Here is a 24,258-nt window from a genome sequence, read left to right on the forward strand (position 1 = left end):
TGTTCTCTATGTCGTTTGCATGATATCTCGATGGCTGTTGTCAAGATTTCCAAATGTTCTGACGTGAATGTCCTTTGTAGCTTCATCTTTTGATCGTTAATTGACAACTGTATCATAATGGAATTATACTCTTAGTAATACTAATATTTTTGCTATCTAATCACTTGATATATTATAGGTGTGGGAGATTTTTAGAACTAGAACTAAACATCTATTCCATATATATTATTCGATTATAGACATTTATAATGAACTGAATGTACTATCTCATTATATGAAACGATAATCACTGATAGAGTTGATCATCTTCTCATTGCTCTATTGAAATTTATGAAAAAAAAGGGACTAATTACTTTAAAGATAATCACTGAGGAGAAGAAAGTTATCCTTAATTTATTAAAATATTTTAGCTTTATATTATACAGTTGATTGGTTTAATATCATTTTTCTATTTTCTTCTATATAGTTTTGTATATGAAAAGTTTTTACCGCACATACAACAAGAAAAAAGAAGAAAAAATATGGATATAAATGAGAAATTTGATCATATCTATATTTTGTTCATTCTGTTGTTGTAACCATTGTTTCATCTTAATTCTAATCCAATCGAGAGAATATTTTTAAAAATGACCAATTTAATTACTATCCTTTTTGTTCATATCATAAACCCTGTTTACAATACACTGACAATCTGATTTATTCCATATGCATTGATGTGTGTTTTTGTGAGGGTGTACGTATGTGTGTATGTGTGTTTGTATGTGTAGGCACAGTGACACATGTATGAATAACTATACAAACAGCTTTAAATGTACATACTGTTTTATTTTTCTTAGGGGATAATATTAGTGAAGTCTTGACATCATACTTGTTTGGAATTACACCATGAAATGTATACACACCTATATATATATATATATATATATATATATATATATATACAGATAAATGTAGCCATTACTATTCAATTGAACAACTTAACAAAAGGTTAAAAGATAACTTTTTTAGACCGACATATGAACACAACTACTTATGCAACAAATCTTTAATAAAATGAAACCACATTACCTAAACAGAATTTTTATTCAGAGTTTTAGTGTGGTTGCTCTAGTACAAACATACAAAAATACACACACATATTAAATTCTGTTGAAAGTAGTACAAACCGCCATTACTTCTTCTTACCATAATCATCATCATCATCATCAACATTATTATCATCATTTATTGTATTACCTAGCTATCACAATCGTAAAAAGACATAGGAAAAGATAACAACTTTATTTATATTATGGATAACTATTCACATCATTAAATAATTATCTTTAACAGTGAAATTAATCAAAACTTGACTTGTTTTCTTTTTCTTCTTTTTTAAAGAAAAAAGAAAAAAGAAAAGAAAAACAACAAACAAGCACATATTAAGCAAGACAAATAGACGATTAACACCATAGACTATTTATATTGAGCAAAACTATCTCAATTATTACTAACAGAGACTAAAAGTGTATTACATAGTTAATTGAACATTAAATAATTAAAACACAAACGAACAAACAAACAAACAAAGATTCTATCCTAATGATGACTGTTTCTAACGGATTAAATATGGAATTATTTATTTCATAATGATCAATAAACAATTTTTTTAAAAAAAAATAGTTTAAAGGAACATAAAAATATTCTATTTTCTAATTAACCTATTCAAGTCAAGTAAGTATTGAAGTCAGTATTGGAATAAGTTTTATGCATGTAAAATAAATTTTATTCATTTATATTTACTACTGATAAATGCTACTAATTATAATGATAATAGATAGTAATGATAATGTATTTCGATAATGTAATGAGAAGATGAAGTTTATTAGAATTATGTGATATATTTGCATAATACATTTTGCTGATTGAAATCATAAGTCAATTGAAGCTAGGCCACCATCGAAAACCTGGAAGCACCAGTGGAGTTCAACTAGGTCTGTTGTAAGATATCAACTCACTGAAAACAATGATGTACGGTTGAGCAATTTCGTGGATTGGTTGAAATTAGACATTAACACCGTTGAATGGCGGTTGGCTCAGTGGTCTAGTTGGTTAAGCGCTTAGCGCGAGACTGATAGGTTCTGGGTTCGAGTCTCGCGGGGTGCGGGGCCGTGGATGCGCACTGCTAAGGAGTCCCATACTAGGACGAGACGGCCAGCTGTCCAGTGCTTCCAAGTTTTCCATGGTGGTCTGGCTTCAATTGACTCATGACTACAATCAGTGAAATTTATAAAATCTCCACAAAGCCTTTCTGACAATACATTTTGAACAATCTGATCACACATAATATACTTGTACGGACGGCTTACCTTTAAACTGTCTAGTTGACCTTTAAATTTTCATATAAAAATATCTTAAGAAGTATATTATATGTGATCAGATTGTTTGAAATGTATTGTTGAAATAGATCACATCATTTTGGTAATCATCGTCTTCTTATTACACTATCGAAATTTATCAAAGGGACTAATTGTTTTAAATAATGTAGTTCATTTCAATCTAATTATTTAAATTCACTTGGTATTGATGTTTAGGGCAACTACTGATCAGTCACTTATTGGCATATATGTATCGCATACGGTTTATCTCGATATTGTCTTAAGTCACAAGCATTATCCATCTTTGCTTATAATTTTTGTGAATTAAGACAATATGTAGACAATACACACAGTAGACACATATGCCAATAAGAGATTGATCAATAGTAGTCGTAAACATCAATCGGAAGATTGAAGTAAACAATACTAAGTGAATTTAAAATTCCCCATCGTTACACAAGCTAGTGGCTGTCAGAACTTGATAGCTAATTGGATAACACCATGAAGTTTGAAGCAAACGGTACTGAGTTCGAGTCTCAGAGTGAACTTCAACTTTGAGATGTAGGTATATCCAACTGGCGAATCCCAAATAGGATGAGACGCGAGTCCTGGATTACACTGTTAGCTACTAACTATCTTTGTTTATACGCTAATTATTTGTTTTCAACTGTCTCAGTCAACTATTTTAAGTGTATAGATAAATTAGACAAAAAATGGCTCTATATATGTCAGGTTTAAAATAAATTAATGGGAATATTTAATTTTCTGATTACTGATTCATGAATAAGCATTTATGTCATACTGTCTAATCTCTTAATGAAAAATAATGCCAAGAGAACAAAATTGACAGTATAGCATAAATTCACTGTCTTTTTTTTAAAGCTTCTCATCAGTTACAAAAGGGGATATCACAAAGGTGTATAAAATAATTGGAAATCAGTGAACACTGCTTTTACTTCACTTTGCTGAAACCATTGCCAGTAAACATTTTTGACTTGACTTATGTATAGAGAAATAAAGTGTGACATAACCCTCCTTTCCATGGTAAAATGATCATATTATTTCATAATACTAGTCAATTTTAAAAAATCTCACTGACATTCACTCATGAAGTTAACTTTAATTTTGTCAGTCAGGTGTATGGATCACTGGTCCTTTAATAAAAATCTTTCCATGGATAGTCTCTTTATTATTATTATTATTTCACCATCATTCCCTATTTTATTTGATATTATAATTGCCATATAAATACTCAATAATCTTATCTATTATTGAAACCATGAAGTAATCTAAGTTAAACAATCATCGAAAACATGAAGATACTGGACGACCGTTTTGTATTAGCATGCGAATCATCGAAATTTTATATCCACTACTTTGTGACCGATTTTCAATGGTTGTCTTACATAGATCAGTTCATGATTTCAATTAAACTCAATAATTTATAGATATTCATGTCAAGGTTGAATTTGATAGTTTTAAATAAATTGAACATTGACTAGAAAGTTAACAATAAATATAATTTATTTTGTTATATACCAACGAATAGAGAAATTGTGATTATTACATTTCGTCACTTAATGTACGCCACTTCTTCAGGATAAATAAACAACTGAATTAAATGAACATAAGTTTAAATAGTACTAGGAAAATAACATTGGAATAGAAGAAAAAAAATATTTTTTTTATAAATTCAACAGTTTGTACAGCCATATAGTGACAATTTAACTGTTACGTTTAATATGTTGTTTCTTCTCACTTATTATTTCTTATGTTTTTTATCTGTATCGTTTTGAACTCAACTTTATTGATTAAAGCATGCAAATGTATGTTTACAATAGTATAACTAATTATAGCCTTAGGTTGTTTGGAATTGATGAGAAGCATTGAAATGATATAAGCGATTCTTGTTATTTCTGAAAATGTTGTACTTTTCGCTTTATTTTGAATGTTATTCATCAGTAAATAATTTATTTTCAGAATGAGTTTTGTGGAGATTTTAGGAAATTTCACAGGTTGAAATCATAAGTCAGTTGAAGTTGGACATTAACACCGTTGGATGCCGGCTCAGTGGTCTAGTGGTTAAGTGCTCGCACGCGAAGCCAGTAGGTCCTGGGTTCGAATCCCGCGGGGGCGGGTTCGTGGATGCGCACTGCCAAGGAGTCCCATACTAGGACGAAATAGCCGTCCAGTGCTTCCAGGTTTTCAATGGTGGTCTAGCTTCAACTGACTCATGATTTCAACCTGTGAAATAATTTATGTTTTATCGAAATCCGATGAAGTTGTCTTTTGAACGTTTAGGAATTAAATGTTAACTAAGGATTTCTTGCATATCCAATTAGTAAGTGACGAAAGGGTGTTTTAATTATATATATATATATATATATATATATATATATATATATGACTAGTACTGAGACTTTGCTCTAATATGTAGTTCTATTTATGGGGATACATAAATAATTATTGAAACCAGTAAAGGGAATCTGTGACTTATAGATCATACTGGTGTAGATTATGTAATTAGTCATGATTGTGAACAAATAAAAACTTATAGTTTAAATGATAGCGAATATTTACAAATTCAGTGGTTCCTTTTAATACTTCTACAATCTCTAGGCTTGGTAGTTTGGTTGATGAAATCTATGTTAGTATGTCTACCGATTACTGATTAGTATGAACAACGGTTGTAGTGTCAGATTACTTCCAGAAGCATAGTCACATTAGGTGTTATTGACTAGTATTATGAAAACAGGGAACAAAAATAAAAACTAATTAACTTCAATTTATCACGTAGCTACTAAATTTAATGATGTTTTTGCTTACAATTTAAGTAAACACATGTTACCTCAAATATCAGGAAATTATTGATTAGGTCGGTAAGTCACCGTAATCATCAGTTTGCAGATGGAATTTCTTGGATATGATCATATGACAACAGAAACTATCAAGATCCAGTCCCGAGTATTTGTGATAAGAAAATGTAAAGAGCTTTACATGGAAATAATTATTTTGCAGATTTATTTATTTTGTGTTGCATATTGAAAAAGTCTACTAAAAACGTTTATAAAGACAAATTTCTCTATTCGAAAAGAAACAAGTTTTTTTGTTTGTTGTAGAAGTAGACGAAAAATACATGTTTTATTTTTTTAAACAGTTTAAAACAGTTCAACTGACTTATGATCTCAACTATTGAAATTACTATAATATCCATAAAAATCCCTTCTGATACTAATCAGTATATGCTCACTAGTGACAGGCTTCTAGAGGTATTTCCTGGGGTTCTAGTGAGAAGTAGAGACAAGTGGAGTTCAATCGGGTCTGTTGTGAGATAGTAACTCACTGAAGATATTAGTGGATGTGTCGCTCAATTTCATGGATTAGTTGAAGTTAAACATTAAAATCATTCGATGCCGGCTGGCTCAGTGGTCTAGTGATTAAGTGCTCGCGCGCGAGACTGATAGGTCATGGGTAAGAATCTCACGAGACGGGATTGTGTATGCTCACTGCTAAGGAGTCCCACAATAAGACGAAACAGCCATCCAGTGCTTCCAGGTTTTCTACTCTTGTCTAGCTTCAATTTACTCAACTAATCTCAACTAATAAAATTACTATAATATCCACATTGTAATTAGTTTGAATGTCAATCTGTAGAGGCTGGTACAATTCAGGCCCACATAGGTCAAACTAGCCTCTGGACAGACCAATCTTTTGATTCTTCTCAAGCCACATTTTTACCCTGTCACTTGTTCTCTTATTAATCCTGACTGTTTTTTTATATGATCGTATGTGTGTTAATTACTTAACCTACTCATTACATATCTGTAACTTATTTTTATTCATTCATAAACATAGATTCACACTTAGTTAAATTTAGTTGGTTCACTCTCCTCCATTGATCATCATTTTGTTTTGCTTCGCTTTCCGACCAACGATTGTACGGAATATACGTGTTCAAAAATCCATTCTCGTATTCGACTTATTTAATTCCGTTATTCATTAACACGATTTAAGTTGAAAATTACATACTAGTGGCATGTATATTTCGATAACCCGATGACAATCCAACTGAATTCAGATATAGAGCCACTAAAGCTCTATTCTAATGTAAAATTTCTTCATGGTTATCACAATCCCATACACTGATCTCATATTACCATTATTTTGTTTAATTTGTCACGAGACGATTATCTTAAACGATAAAGCATAGTTTTAACAATAATATGCTCTGAAAACATCATAGTTTGAATGTCGGATGTAATGTCCATAGACAAATGTGAAAATAGTATTATGGTTGAGTTAAATGTTTAAACTCAGTTGAGTTTGATTCATTTTGGATAGTCAACTAGTTATTACTAGATTTTAAAAACAAAAGAAATAATGACTGATAAAGGAATACATAGATTTGTACTTGGTTAATGAATTAAACAATCGAGTTTTTATTACATTTTTACAACTGAATATTTTATATAGGTTTACAAACACTATCTGTATACATTTAATCAATTAAAAAAAGCAAAAAATATGGTTATACCCTTACCTGTAACAAACTAAGTTAATTCGTGAAATACTATAGAGAATCCATGAACATTGGCATTCATATGAGGCAAACATAACCAATGACAATGTAAGTCATATGAGACAACGAATTAACTGAAGTTATCAATGTGAATCATTGGATACTAACTCAGTGGTCTGAAGGTGAAGTACTATCCGCTAGGTCTGACTATTCTGAATTCTATCACTGATGGAATCGTGGATGTACACTGTTGAGAAAGTGTTTTCAAAGATGAGAAAGTTGTACAATACTTCCTGGCTTTTAAGAATCCTTTAAATAAAGTTATTCAATAATATAAAACTAAAAGGAAAGTTTGCTTATCAATTCACTTACAATCATTTATGGGATTATTGCACAGTTATTTAAATAAGCAAGTTTTGTAATTAGGTAGTATTTCTTCCCCAAATGAATATTATCTGTATTCTATACAATACTAATTATTATAATTACTACTATGATATTCATTACTTCTGTTTTATTATTTATCTACATAATTTTAAAGAGAAAAATTAGTCAGCTGTTCATTTTTCATTACTAAATGATTTCCTATAGTTATCTTTTACGGATTTTTTTTCTCTATTCCACTAAAAATAATGCTGTTTCACACGTATTTCAAACATGAATATGCGCATATAATTCCTGTTCCTCTTCGTTCGTTTTGTTTTAATATTTAAAAAGAAAAAATATTTGATGTGACTCAATAATTTTTAGTTTACTACTAATGAATCTAAACTGTAGACTGTACTTGTTACAAACCATTCTCAGATAAAGTATTATCGAGGACTAAGAAAGATTGAACTACTGTTTCGTCCCAGTATGGGACACTTCAGCAGTTTTCGTCCATAATTAAATGAGGGATCGAACCGAGGACATTTAGATCGATGTCTAGAACGACTTGAACCGATCACTGAAGTTGATTATATATTGGATAATGTTTAGTAGTAAGAAGAATCAAGTACGTTTCTTCCAGTTAAGAATTGTTAGCTGAATATATTACCATTCCTCAGTTTATATTTATTCTGAAACTTGGAATATTTCAAACATTGATGAGTGATTCATTAGATTGATGAATTCAGATAGTTAGTAACTTATTTAACGGATTCGATACTTATTATTATTTATAAGCATTTGCCAATAATTTATGTCAAACTGTCAGTTTCAACTTTTTTCATCGGAACTCCATATCAACACTTTTATCAACTACAAATAGACGTGAATACAGTAGAAATGTTATTAGAAATGACCATATATCTACAAAACACTTTATCTAAAGCTAATCTCGTGTATTATTACTAATTTAGAAGTGAACCTTAGTGATATTATTATTCTGTTACAAAAATTAGGATTATGTTCAATTATATTGTTGATTAGTAAACTACACTATTTAGTAGATTAAAAGTGTTTACAAAGTTGAAGTCTTCAAGATGACTCAACCTTATTCTGAATGTTATACAGTTAAAAAGTTATCTTCTTTAAGTTCACAATACAAATCCCTTTATTAGTTTGCGTCATGAACCGATATTAATTGGGAAAAAAAATCATTGAAACTCAAAAAGTATTGGTCGTCTATTTGTAGTTCAGAAATCAATTCAACAATATGTACTTACAAATGTATACACACGATCGATTCAATAAACTGTAAACTTTATAAGCCAGAATAAAATTGTACGAATATTAAACTTTAATCAGATTTTATGACGTAGTGAAATATTTTCATAACAGCATACTAATATCGATTAAACAATTACTGAAAATGTATAAATCTCTTCACAAAACCTTTTAGTAAATGAATATCAAAAGTGGTACTTGCCATTCACTTTTTAGAAAACTTATGTCTGTTTAATACAGTGCTTTACCTAGAGCTTAAACATCTTTGCATGAAAATGTAGACTTTATAGGATACAGTGGAACATAATGATTAGACTTATCAGATAGTTAGAAATAAAGTACGTTTTTGAGTATTCTCTATCTCCATCCACATAGTGAGTTTCAACCTGTATGAAGTCGAGGTCTAGGATATCTTATCAATTGCCTACAACTATTTAACATCAAAATATAGCACAGGTGTTGTGAAGTCACTTAAACTAGTGATCACACTGAAACCTGATCGATACAATTCCGTCAACATGAAATAAATAGGCGAAAATTATTCTGATCCCTGCTCATTGATCAATTAATTTAACTTATATGCTTAAATTTGATTTGCATGATAGTATAAGCGGTTGGAGTTTTGTGTATCCGCTTAATTTATATCTATTAATCTTATCATTTCCGATAAGTCATGGAAAACAATCTAATTGTCTTCAATTACAAAGTCTTAATTAATTTAGTCCCAAGAAAGGCTAACTGTTGAGATGGTGGAGAAGATTTGTAGCTCAGGTGGATGGTTTTGATGAATTTTTGTTCTTTGAGCTGGATATTTTGGTTGTGAACTTTTGATCATTCTTCTGAACTAAATAATCAGCACAAACTTCAGGTAGAAGTGAAGTGTCCGAATTTTTCCACATATGGCTCACAGTTTACTCTATCGACCTCGATGATGATTGGTTCTTGTTGACCTCTACGACCAAATCACCCAGCTCAGAGAACAAAACTCTATCAAGACAAACTGATTTTTTCTACTAATCTTTCATTGAAATAAACAATTTTAGGTTAGCTGGTTAATAATCTTGTATGACCATCAAGTTAATAACTTATCTGAGCACTTGATACTAGTAGGAATAAAGATAATTAAGAATTGAATCTCGGTTATTGAAAATTGTGATAATTCGTTTTTGATTTACAATCTGACATATTTTTATTATCACCAAGACAATTACTCATAGTTTCGAGTTCTTATAACTAATCTGTATCTATCAAGCTTACGGATAAATCGAATACCTGAAAATTTACTCAAAAATCGTTTCATTAAGTAATAACAATACATAATGCTTATTGAATATTAGAAATCAGTTTAAACTTTAAATGTACCACGTTTTCATTTTTAATTTAATTAGCAGTTGACCTAGCTTACATTCTTCATAAGGCATTCACTTATCGATTCATCTATTATTTTCAGTATTTTCGACCATTCTTTTCATGCATTTACCTGGTGAGTACTAGATGTCATAGTGTAATTCTCATCAGGGGGTTAATTTCAAACAACTTGATTTATCTTCTACTGTCTTTCCTAAATCTATCAGTAAAGCACAATCAAATATACTAGATGAAAAACATAATTATTGTTAAAGTTAGAGATTACAACGAAATATATTATATTACTTTCTAATGCTAAACCTACATTATAGCGACGACTTTTGGGTAACTAATGAAATTTAAGGTAGTGCCTGTGAAATTTCGCGAAAAATCGAAAACTCTGTGTAAGATGGCATCTACCTTAATAAAAAATAGATGCAACTCATATTTAATTTGTTTCTAAAGTGCTTAAACCGGTTATAACTGAATTTTGTGCATCCATGTAGGGAATTTGTTATAGTACGCAAGCTCAATTACAGAAATGTATATCGACTGTACCTAAGTGTGAATGATATGTTTCAGGGTATAATTGGTGATATTTTTGTGATTAAAACATGTTCTCTAACTTTAACAACACATATTCTTACTTCAATACTACTAACCCTCACATCTTAAACCTGACACTCCCATTCCAAATTTTTAAGTAATAACAAATCTAACCCTGACTTCTAAGCTAAATTTCTTACACTAACCGGATTTCTAATCCCTAACCATAACCTTTATTTGTCTATTTATCATATGGAAACTATTTGCCCACTATAATATTACTGTACTTTTTTTAATTAAAAAATTGTTTCATAACCAAATACTCTTTTCTAATTGGATGATACACCTTCCAGGTTTGTTCCTGACATATAGACTTACTCTTTTTCTCATGAAACATCCATCCAAAATTACTAGAGAAAGTGTTAACATTAAACATTGAAAACAGTATAATTATTTTTAGCTATTTATTCTGTGTTATTAATTTATCTACTAACAGGTGAATACTTATTATTATTATTGTTAGATGGTGGTTGGAGGTAGTCGACAGGAAACCCTGGACCCGGGTTTCGTGCTACTTGGCATTCGTCAGCAAGGTGTACCTGTAATCTTGAAGGAACCGGTGCTCCCCGACGGATTCGATCCCGTGTCACCCAGCTTCATAGTCAGAGACGTCACCACTGAGCTATCCGGGCGGTGACTGACCTCCTGTGGGAATGAGATGTAATCACAATTGATTGATTACTGGGTGGTGATCAATGTCATATGTGTCAAGTCCTCATTCAGTGCAGATCGAATGCTATCCCTCAAGATTACGGGTACATCTTACTGACGAATGACAAGTAGCACGAAACTCGGGTCCAGGGTTCCCTGTTGACTACCTTCAACTACCATCTAATCTCAAAATAGTACACGCAGTGTCGAGTCACCTAGACTAATGGCCACACTGCAACATGGTCGATAGCATTTGATCTGCACTAAATAAGGACTTGACACACATTTCATTGATCACCACACAGTGATCAATCAATTGTGATTATTATTATTGTTATTGACGTGTATATCACTATCAGTAATAATACATTTAACCAATAACTCTTATTCGCATTGATTTCATTCCTTTTTTCAATTCAAATCCATTTTTAGTATCTAACGTCATATTTAAAATGTATCAAATTAACTCATTTATTATACACTTACTACATAGTAACATGGTCAGGTATTGATTTAATGATAAATATAAAAATGCACAATCTTACTTTGATTGTTTGTTGTGATTTTGTTGTTGTTTATTTTTGTTGTTGTTGTTGCAAATATTTCCTTTTTATGAGTAAATGGAAAAAAGTAGAAGTGAGTCTTTGAAGAAAAAAAGAAAGAAATTTATTGTGTTTTTTTAAAATTTTTTATTAACAAGAAATATTTTATGGTATACCGAAGAAATATGTCTGTTTAGATTTAGAATATCGGCATGCAAAATTAATGAATATTGATGAAATAATCTGATGTTTGTATTGGTATTATGTTCAATGAATTAGATTATTGAATTCAAAAAGACTTTGAATAAGATTATCAATGTCGAGTTTTTAGGGGGGTCCTCTACTTTGTCGTCATTTAGGTTGAACGATGTTGTCGAAAGGACTCTCCACTTTAGTGGCCCAAGATCTGACTCCAATTAGATCGTAATGAATGTTTGTTATTGCTTATCCTCGTATATAATCATCGACTTAAATCACGTTAGTCAATAACGAAATTAAATAAGTCAAATAAGGAGAATGGAATTTTGAATACATATATTTTGTATATAAAGTGAATGGAATAGAAAGAAGAGAAACGAAGCAGAGTGGAGATGGCTGGTAAACCAACTCCCATTTAACCAAGCGTTAATCAATATTTATAGTTACACAAAAGTAAGTTACAGACATGTGATGAGTAATGGGATAAGAGATGTACACACACCTACGCGCTCATATAAAAACAGTGAAGATTGATAAGTGAATAAATAACAAGGTGAGAATGTGACTCAAGTAGAATGAAAAGAATGGGTTGTTCGAAAGCTAGAATAAGGTATATGGGCTTAACATAATAACCGACACTACAAATTTAACGAAATTAAATCTTTTATTAATATTATTATTGAAATCAGGAATCGATCACTATTAGATCACCATTGAAAACTATAAAGACTATTGAAATTAGATATTAAAACTGTTGGATATTGGTTTAATGATCTGGAAGTTAGACGTTCGCATGAGATTGAAGATTCTGAGTTCAAATCTCGAGTGCAAGATCATGGATGCGCACTACTGGGGAGTTCAAAATGAAACGGTCGTCCATTTATTCCAGAGTTTCAAAAGTGATTCAAAATTGATCGATTCATAATTTTAATGAAATTTAACAATTTACACAACCCGAAGCTGAAGATTTAATTTTACTTAGACTGATAATATTGTTCAGAATGATAATAAAAATTTCATAGTTAACTTGATCCTGATTAATAAACATAACACTGGCAAAATATTATCTGTTTTAGTTATAAATCTTCTTTATCATTTCAATAAGTTATTTTATTCGATTTAAGATTTACTAGAACACAATTACGTTAATCATTTTAGTCAAACTAAACGGCTAAGATGGTGGTAGGAGGTAGTCGACCTAGGAACTAGGTTTCGTGCTACTCGACACTCGTTAGCAAGGTGCACATGTAATCTTAAGAGAACTGATGCTGTTTATTTGCGATGTCAGACATTGAATTTGGAATAGGCAGACAAATAGTTTCTTTGTTGAGAACATCTATTAAATCGATCATATGTGGGACATTTATTTTTACAAAATATTTGTTAAATATAGAATTGTAACAGTTAAATTCATAAATCTGTCTAAGATAGACTACCATTAAAAACTTTGGAGAAGCACTGAACGGTCATTTTGTCCTGGTATGAGACTGCTGTGCAGTACACATCCACAATCCCGCACACGGGACTCGGACTCAGGACCTTCGGCCTCGCACGAACGCCTAACCTCTAGACCACTGGGCCGGCATACAGCGGTGTTAATGCCTCACTTTGATCTATCCATGATTTTACGCAACCCTTCATCTATTATCTGAGGTGGATAACTGTTTCCATCCAATACGGATTGGACTCCGCTGGTCACGGCTTCTAACTAGAACTTCAGGAAATCCATCTTGAAACTAGTCACTAGTGAGAACATGATTGTTATCAGTATGGGAATTTGTGGAGATTATAGTATTGTAACATTAGAATTCTTGAATATCATTCATAATACGATCATAAAAACTATTTTTAAATTTATTATTCTAATCATTTCTATACTTATTTTAATGGTGATATATTTTTTTTTACTTTATAAATCCAAACTTATTTGAAACAACTAGTCAGAACTTACTGTAGATAGATGATAAACTAAAATTAAACTGGTAACAAAGGTTTTCAGAAATTCTCTGACTGCAATCAATCCGTGATATAAACGGACTTCATACATGAGTTCCCATTAGTATTAGCTCATATAGCAATCAAACGACAAATGAATTATCATGACTTTATTTGTACTCATTACATAAAACATTTCGAATTAACCATTAATAATGTTGGACATCAGTAAATTATATTTTGAATATTAAAATATCCTTATAAAAATACAGATTATTGCTGTAAAATTGAAAAATCTATGATATACCAGACATAGTGAGGTTGATTAAGTCTTTTAATATAAAGCTAATTGGCATTTCTTGTTTGAAAATCGTTCTTCAAAGCATACATTCCTGTAATATGAATGTGTTATCTTTTGGGGGGTGAGGTGGGGTGGGGAGGGGAGGGTAAATCTAGAAAATTCCTGGGTCTTAACACGCTAGGCTTGCACTTGAGACAAGTACACTTTACATGTATACCGGTAATATATATAGATTTATACTGTCACAAAGTAGTTACAACGTATCTTATTGAATAATTTTCAGTTATATTTTAGGAAGTTCACATATTTTTAAATTATTTGTTTTTTTATCCTATTTCAGTTTATAAAGTAGGGTAGGGAGCTAAGGGAATCAATTAGAGAATTTATGCTTTAAGTTGTCAAATTATCCATAGATTAGTAACACGTAAAACTGAAATGTGAACAGTAAAATTCGCTCGTCTAGACGAAGTATTTTAATAGAATGTTCTAATCATTGTGAACAATTTTAGGGAATTGAATCTGACTCAATAATTCAATTATACAGAAATATATATAATCTTTTTAATATTACTGAAAAATTATGATAAATTCCAAGAAACTTAAAAAGGTAACAAGAAATGATACATTTTAAAAACATTATTTAAAACAATCAGTCCCTTTGATAAATTTGGATATTGTGATGAGAAGATGAAGGTTATCAGAATTATGTAATATATTTGCGCAATACATTTCGAACAAACTTGGTGGGGTTTTGATTTGTGAGCTGGATGGTTTGGTTGTAGAACATTCATTGTTCTTCTGAATAATATCATTAGCACAAACTTCAGGTAGAAGTGAAGTGTTCGAATTCCTACACATATGGCTTACAATTTGTCCCGTAGACCTTGATTTTGATTGGTTATTATTATTTTTTAACCTGTCATTATCTACTTCTTTATTTTGATTGTATTTTCCATTAATTTGATTCTCGGTCACATATTTGTCCATGAGTTTTCTGATTAGTTGATAGATTGGATCGATCAAAGCTCCATGGATAAATCATCTAGCTCAGAGACCAAAACTTCATCAAAATCATCTAGATGGGATTCAAATCTCTATCAATTCGAGCAATCTAATCACATATATATTTGTACTTATTATCTCACATACTTATATTAAATGCTGATAATGTTGCCTACAAAACAATAAAAACTTTTTGAATAAACTATTTAATTCAGAAAACAAAATACCTTCAAAAATCTTCATCTTGTAGTATTATTTGAGACTGATAAGTCCTGGGTTCGAATCTCGTAAGCGGCGAGGTCGTGAGTGCGCACAGCTGAGGAGTCCCATACTATGAAAAAACGGCTTTCCAGTGCTTCCAGGTTTTCCATGGTGGTCTAGCTTCAATCAGCTAATGATCTCAACTGTTTAAATTACTACAATCTCCACAAAACCCCTTCTTATTTATGTTTATTGGATTGAAATCAATCAGATAACCAATATTAACTACAATTCTATGGTTAATTGTTTACTTAATAAATTCAAATCTATAAACTATGTTGACATATACACCTGATAGGATAGAATATTTCTATTTTCAAATTAATATCACAACATTATTCTTTTATTGATTTACATTACACTTATATTGCAGTTAACTTGTAGTTGTTTCCATATAAATAAAGTAGAATAATGTATATTTATTGATTTTATAGGGTATCTTCAGTTGCTCATATTTTGATGGAGTTTTGTTCTCTGAGCTTCATGGTTTTGTCGTGGAGCTTTCATCGTTCTTCTGAACAACATCATCTTTCTGAAGTTTGTACTGATAATGTCGTTCAGAAGAACGATGAAAGCTCCACAACCAAACCATCCAGCTCAAAGAATAAAACTCTATCAAAATCATCCACCTGAGCTACAAATCTTCTCCACCATCTAAATAGATATGAATATTAACTTATTGAAATCATTTAGAATAATCAATAAATTAAAAGTTTTCAATTTATTTCACTTTCTTGAAGGTATTACCACAGAAAGATTTAAAATTTAATTTCTATATCTAAAAAGGAATAACTTACTTTGTTTTTATTGATTTCAGTTTAAAGAACTCATTATGTAATACTTTACCTCCGGCCATCATTATGATTTCTTATTTCATATTTGGGTTCTACTCAGTTCCTTTTTTTTCTAAAAAAAATATAAAGAACTGCTCAAACCATGAAATCAATTTTCCATTTGTGAAAAAGAAAAAGGTTTCGTTTACATGCTCCTCATAATTTTCTTTTTGTGTTACTCTAGAGCATTTATTTGTAGTTTACTTGTCAACAGAGAATCATTTGAGTAGTTCTTTTTTGTTGTTGTTGTTGAATACTCCCAAATTAATTTAAGCCAAACTTAACCAAGAAGGAATCTCGCGGGGTGCGGGATCGTGGATGCGCACTGCTGAGGAGTCCTGTACTAGGACGAAACAGCCGTCCAGTGCTTCCAGATTTTCCATGGTGGTCTAGTTTTAATTGACTCATGATTTCAACTATTGAAATTTCTTAAATCTACACAAGACCCCTTCTGATAAAGAATAAATATTATAGCAAAATAACATGAATTCATTTATTTTATGAATTCTCTTTAGTTGCTTACAACGTAGAACCAAAGGATTATTCATTGAAAAGACTATAAATTGACATATTTTATATCAGAACTATTTAGAATAAACTGAGTTAAAATGTGGAGACAGAATAATCTTAAGAGACTGTAGTATGGAAGAATTCGAATTGTTCAAATGTTCACTTATATATCGGTTAAATATTGGAATATTCTAGAAGAGTATGGAAACAGAAGATAGATTATGTAATATAGACTAGTTCAGTCAACCTCAAAAGTAAGGATTAAGTTTCTAGAATATTGATTAAATTTTATGAAAAAATAAAAAACATAGTTCTAGGTAATAATCTCACAGAAATAAGATCATCAGGGTAAAATGAGATTTTTTGGGATACATGAACTTAGTTTAAATCAACTTATTGTAATAATTTCTATAAAGTGTAACAGTTTAGGATTCTTTTGTTTATTAATTGTTTGGAAAGATCTCTTAACTTCAACAATATACCCGCTATTGAGCAAAATGATGAGCAATTGCACTGTTAAAAGTCTATCGGTATAGTTTCAACTTTTGTGAAATATGTTAGGAGATGCAAACACAAGCTCTCCTTTCTGTTCTTTCAATGTATGTGCTTTGACATGTACACATAAACTGGTGAATATAATTATAGTTAATATAAGACTGATATTTGTTCATATTTGGTTTGGTATAAGAACACCAACTTGGTCTTGGGATGTTTTTTTAAACAGTATCTCCTTTAGTTTAAAATCAGTCCTTCCAGCTAATTTATTACCTTTGAAAGCAAGTTTTAAGAAGACAAGCTTTCTTTTTGAGATTGTAGAATATCCCATTTCCTTTATTATAATCATTTCGTATTTACTTTAACCATACATTTCTGATATTCAGTATATATATATACCAATATTCTTACATTTTAATCAAATGAAGTGAATCAACGAAATGCCTAAATTCATCTCATTGTTCCGGTAAAATCATGGTTACTGATTTAATCTGTATGAAAGAAAAATTGCTTTTAACACTAAACAAATCTAAGTGAATTATTTGTTTAAAAGTAATGATTGTGTATACTTATTTGAAATTAGTTCAAAGAAGTCAATGAATTCAAGAATGAGATATATATCACTGATAATGATAACAAATGTTTATTGTACTATATAACATTTTAAATTATGTAGTTGGTTTGATTACATCCAATATTGTTATTATGTATCGTTGATTAGTCCAATAATTTAAAAAATGTCTGTTGTGAGGCAGTTACTCATTGAAGGCAATAATAGACGGTGGAGTAATATTGTGGAATGGTTGAAGTTAGACATTAACGCCATTGTATGTCTGCTAGCTCAGTGGCCTAGAGGTTAAGAGTTTGTGGACGACATTGAAGGTCATGTGGGTTTGAGTCCCATGTGTGGGATCATGGATGTGCACTGTTGAAGAGTCTAATAGTAGGACAAGACGGCCGCACGGTGGATCCAGATTTTCAATGGTCGTCAAACATTGATCCATTCATGATATCAATCTAAAGTAAAATATCTGTCTGATTCTCTTCAGCTTTTATAGTTCCTTCAAGTGATATTAATCCTTGCTAGAGGTTATTTCTAGACAATTAATTTTAGAATTTATTTATTAATGAATTCGCTTGATTGTTGCTTCCTGATGTTGGGACAATAGATCTACTATATAAACTTTAGAAATAGCATTTTGTAAACTATGGTAAACATGATAATGAATATGAGAGAGAGAAAATTTATAACTCAGATGGACTCTTTCAGTGGGGTCTTATTCTCTGAGTTAGATGGCCTAATCATGAAACTTTCAATTTCTAAAGATATACTATCTGAAAAATTGGCCTCCTTGTTCAGATTCATCTCCTTGAACATCAGCTAGCTATCAAACTTTACAATTTATGTTTGTTTATATTAATTGACGTCGATAATTGTGGATAGATATTTGGTTGCGAATGAGTTGAAATATTTGACAGTATAAAAAGGAGCAGTGAATTTTTGGAAGCCTAGCACTCGTATCAACCACCGCTTCATTCAGTTTATCAATCGATTCGAAAAACCATGTGCAAATGTTAAGACAAAAACTAACCCCAAAAAGATGACAATCAAATTAGATATTTAGACAGGATAATGATCAACAATAACGACCAATAGAGACCTAGGTAAACGGAACGAGCTATCGATTGTATGTGAAGATATTTGAATAGCTTATTTCTATCTGAAGTTTGTGATAATATTATCATGAAGAACAATGAAAGTTTCAAGAATAAACCACCAAGATCGAAGAATGAAACTCTACTAAAATCTTTGTACATTGGTTACAAACTATTGGAGTAGGTTTTAATGTATATTACTAACAACAACCCATAGTCTGAATTAAAAAATTCTTGTTTTATCCACCAATTATAAATGAACTAGTAAAATTTACGATTAATTTATTATGATGTTCTTAGCTATACTTTTCATATTGATTTAATCAGAAGTAAAGTTATGACAATTTAGTTATTGTTCCTGTTGTAACGTGTGGACTGCAGGTTAGATGCGCAGCGTATTTATCGACCGATTCAGTGACACGTAAACACGTAATGAACGACTTAGAGTCCCGATTGGCCCTGTTTTCCTGTCTAGCCCAGCTAGTTGAGTCCAGAACACAAGTCACAGCCTTTGAGATATGAATCATTATATATCAGATATACTCTATTTATATACCAAACAAACAAACCACATCGTACCATAAAATAGAAAACAACATTTACACAATATTTAAGAAGTGAAACAAATATCGACCAATAGGGAGTGTATATTTAAAGTCCAAGGTCACCGTTAGACTTAACATGATAATTATTGGTATATTCCTCTGCATCCCTAACAGTTCCAACAAACTAGAAACACAGATAGGGACAACCAACAAAATTACAGAACCTGTTGCTAAAATATAAAAGCCATACACTGAATACTTTATTTACACATTTCTATCGTTTATCCATCACATTATGTTTAATTCTTTTCTATTTTTCTCTTCCATTCTCTTCAACATGATCTAATTAGCCTTCTACTGTCAGATTTTCCTCTTCTGATTAATGTTACATACTACTTATGTCAATAGACATAAGTAGCACATATCATATTACCATTAAAATTACAGAATATTTTTCTTTAAATCATTGTAGTTAATGAATTTATTCAATATAATTTCCTGATATTTAGAAATTTTCTCTCATTTCATTGCACACAAATTTTTTATTCATACACCTTGAATGCTTTATTTAATAATCAATAGACATGATTTTGCGGATAACAAATTCAAAGCGGCATAATTGATTTGAAGTGAAATCATAAAGTTGGTCTACTAATATGTTGAATACTCTCATTGTTACTTGTAAATCATCGTATCCACGGTGGATGAGATATAATAATAATAATAATAATAATGATAGTAATAATAATAGTAATAATAGTATTATAATTCATAGCAATAAGAATTAAAGTTGTTCCTGTTTGTTTTATTATCTTCTATTTATTTTAAATTAGTTACAACAAACAACAGGAAATTGTATGTATGTATGTGTGTGTTTCACTCAACCAGGTACTCCATTCAAATCAATATCAATTTCTCAAAATTGAGAATAAAACAAAATAAATAAATGTATCACATCAAATATCATACAACAATGTATAACCACTGTTTGTTGAAATTACTAAGAGAGAAAATTTATATTCCCCTTAATCATAACTTATATGTATATAATTGTATATATAAAACTTATATCTGTAATACAATTGATTCATGATTTCAATCAGTGAAATTTCTAAAATCTCCACAAAACCCTTACGGATAATAATCATTTGCTAACTAGTGACTGACTTCAAGAGATACTCCTGGAGTTCTACCAGTGGAGTTCAACCAGGTCTGTTGTGAGATAGTAACTCACTGAAGGCAATGGTGTACGGTGGGGCAACTTCGTGGATTGGTTGAAGTTAGACATTAACACCGTTGAATGTCGGCTGGTTCGGTGGTCTAGTTGGTTAAGCGCCTGGCGCGAGACTGATAGATCCTAAGTTCGGATCTCGCGGGGTGCGGGATGATGGATACGCACTCCTGAGGAGTCCCATACTAGAACAAAACAGCTGTCCAGTTCTTCCAAGTTTTCCATAGTGGTCTAGCTTCAATTAACTCGTGATTTCAATCAGTGGCATATAGAATACTAAATATGGAAGGATATTTATCTTTTCAAAAGCTTTTGTCTTCTTACATTGACTGATATCAGTTAAAACAAGTAATTATATTGATCAACAGTGAATTAAAACGATAATTTGTAAAAATCGTAAAAAGAAAAGAAAGTGATTACCACGATTCTTTATGTAACAAAAAAGAGGTTTTTTAAACCTAGTTGTCTGTTTATGTATTCATTTGCTTCCTTTTAATCCTTTTGGCAAAGTTTGTTAATTTACATCAACTCATTTTAATGAATAGGTGATTACTGCATATATGTATGTATGTATGGTTGTATGTGCATTTAAACTTTCCTTTCAACTAATATGTATATATAAATATAATAGTAACGTTACTCTATATTTTAACACAGCACCATTTTTCTTCATTTAATTGAGGATAAAAAGCAACTATATTGATTAGGGATGATATATAATAAGTATACTTATTAATTTATAAGAGTAAATTATCTAGAGGACATTCTTTTTTGAAAAAAGGATAATATTAAAATGGATATTACTAAAGAAAGGAGAAAAACATTATCAGTACTGGCTCACAGATTGTGTCTCTCTGTGTGTGTATGTGTGTGTACAAAAACTCACCAATGCTATTGTTTCTGACTTAGTGTCATTACTAATGATACTGTGGTGCATGCTATTTATATTGATATAAGTAGTATATGACACGAGTCAGCAATGTAATGTCTGGCAGCGGAAGATGGGGACGATCAAGAGAGGAAGAGCGGGAATAGAAAGCAATTAGTATGGAAATGCAAGAACAACGAAGTTCAAGACAATTATTGAACATTTTGCAAATTAAGTATTATAGTATGATTTTTCTATTGTACCAAGTAACTCCGTAATTTTGTGCTAAATATAATCCGCTTGTCCTCACCCGTGTTCTCCTTCACAGATTGTGTCTGTGTGTGTGTGTACACAGACTCACCAACGCCATTATTTCTGACTTAGTGTCATTACTAATGATACTACTATTAATAGTATTGTTCGAGTGACTTTTTTCATTTTTGTTTACAATGATATTCATTATGTAATCATTCGTATTGTTTCAGAGTTAAAGTGTCTGATAAAAACTATTTGCATGAATGTAAACAGTGATTATTAGTTAATTAATTCCTTAATAATAACATTAATGACCATAATCACTATTATGTGCTTATTATTATTGTTATTAATGGCTTTATTCAATATTATATTTTTGGTAAAATATAGAATTCTCAGTGCAAATTATTTTAACAAGTTTCCTTTCCTTGTTTCATTATCGATAATGACGATAAATATTGAGTGATTTCCAGTTAGTTGTTAGCAGTTCAGTAATCAACGTCTAAATAATGTTCATTTATTTTAATGTACATTGCCATGCATCACGATGTCTCTGATTGTACTTTTCATAAACGCACTTGAATAGATTATGCGATTAATAGATATAATGATGTGTTAAAATAAACATGAAAACAGATAACTTTTTGAAATATCTAAGAACAGGTAGCCCAGATATTCAAGCAGGTCGACCAAAGTTCTCTAAGTATCGATGAATATAAATATAACAAAGATTTTTAAAACAATTAGCCGATAATTTTCTTTCTATGGATGAAATTTGAATATGTACCTTTTCATCGATTTTCAGAATGTTCATAAATTTGTAACATTTTGCTCTAAACATAATGGATACATTGGATTTATGTTGATATTGTTCATTTCATTAGCATACTTTTAGACGTAATCTAGTATGAAATCTCATTTCTATCATAAAAATGATCAAGGCTTTATTTGAATGATATCACATTATGAAAAATATTCACCTAATAGTTAATAGAACATTGTCATCAGAAGGGGTTTTGTGGATATTATAGTAATTTCAACAGTTGAGATCATGAATCAATTGAAGCTAGACCACTATGGAAAACCTGGAAGCACTGGACGGCCGTTTCGTTCTAGTATGGGATTCATGAGCAGTGCACATCCATGACTCCGAATACGGGACTGGAACCCATGACATTCGATCTCACATGAACGGTTAATATCTAGACCACTGAGTCTGGATCTAATGGTGGTGATGTTTAACGAAACGGCCGTCCATCACTTCTAGGTCTTCAATGGAGGTCTAACATCGGTCGGTTCATGATCTTAATTAAAACTCAACGATCTCCACAACCTTATACTTTTAACTAATATGTTATCTGGGATGTAGTAAAACTTAAGAAAACAGATTCAATACGGTTTTTATAATTTTTTCAGTGATAACCCTAACAAATTTCAATTAATTTCAATGCTTATAAAGAATGACACAAAAATTTTAATTAAACACATTAGATTGTAATTACAACTGATTTTTTTAAAACAAAAGAGAGGTCAAAATGTCTATTTCACATCTATTACCAATGTAGTTGAAAGTTGAATACTGATTTCTTTTAAGTACAGAAGACCAAGTCAAAGTCTTCTTACTAAAGTAGCTTCTACAAATTTTATTCAAAGAAAGAGTTTGATTAATTGTCCACTACTTCGAATACATTCACTTCAACCACATTATACCCCATGTCAAATATGTGATGTAACAATGAACTAAGAAATTCATTTTTTCCACAAAGGATTAGGATCTTAAGAATATGTATTCAGTAGAACAAATAAAAGTTCACTTTTCTGTCATCCCACTGTATATCTGGCTGCGTTTATTAGAACCAGTTTCAGTGAAAATAATATTTCATTTTCAATGCTATTTTTATACGTCGTTGATTAATTTTAATCATTGTAATTTTTAATCATTATCTAATTTCAATGATTGAGATCATGAGTCAATTGAAGCTAGACCACCATGGAAAACTTAAAAGCACTGAACGACCGTTTCATCCTAGTGTGGGACTCCTCAGCAGTTCGCATCCATGATCCCGCTCCCCCCGAGATTCGAACCCATGATGGTCTAGCCTCAACTGATTCATGATCTCAACCATTGAAATGACTATAATATCCACAAAACCCCTCCTGACATTATTTAATTGTCAATTATAGAAAAGAAAAACATGTTCATTTTCGAGTTTGTAAAACTTCCATCTCCAAAAACAAATGTATACAAGTGAAGAGAAAGCAATGAGATTGTAGTGTCGGTTATTATGTTAAGCCCATATACCTTATTCTAGCTTTCGAACAACCCATTCTTTTCATTCTACTTGAGTCACATTCTCACCTTGTTATTTATTCACTTATCAATCTTCACTGTTTTTATATGAGCGCGTAGGTGTGTGTACATCTCTTATCCCATTACTCATCACATGTCTGTAACTTACTTTTGTGTAACTATAAATATTGATTAACGCTTGGTTAAAT

At 30.9% G+C, this 24,258-nt stretch overlaps 2 protein-coding genes across 2 annotated transcripts in view; one reads left to right on the forward strand and one right to left on the reverse strand.

The window, feature by feature from the left end:
- The first annotated feature begins 982 nt into the window (after nt 1-982).
- MS3_00004531 (uncharacterized protein) overlaps nt 983-24,258 on the forward strand; it is a 358,189-nt gene continuing 334,913 nt past the window's right edge. Inside the window, exon 1 of the mRNA XM_051212462.1 lies at nt 983-1,713. The gene's annotated coding sequence lies outside the window, so the exon portion shown is untranslated. The remainder of the gene's footprint in view (nt 1,714-24,258) is intronic.
- Nucleotides 14,292-19,755, reverse strand: MS3_00004532 (uncharacterized protein). Its single transcript, XM_051212463.1, has 2 exons — nt 15,249-19,755; nt 14,292-15,214 (listed from the first exon to the last, which is right to left on the reverse strand). Exon 2 carries the CDS (start codon nt 15,088-15,090, stop codon nt 14,740-14,742), a length of 351 nt encoding a protein of 116 aa, XP_051072648.1. The 5' UTR covers nt 15,091-15,214; nt 15,249-19,755; the 3' UTR covers nt 14,292-14,739.

Source organism: Schistosoma haematobium, chromosome ZW (genome assembly GCF_000699445.3).
Source record: "Schistosoma haematobium chromosome ZW, whole genome shotgun sequence".
Taxonomy (NCBI): Eukaryota; Metazoa; Platyhelminthes; class Trematoda; order Strigeidida; family Schistosomatidae; genus Schistosoma; species Schistosoma haematobium.

Coding starts and splice junctions, on each gene's coding strand:
- MS3_00004532 (XM_051212463.1), bottom strand. CDS start 15,090: ATGGACAAATATGTGACCGAGAATCAAATTAATGGAAAATACAATCAA.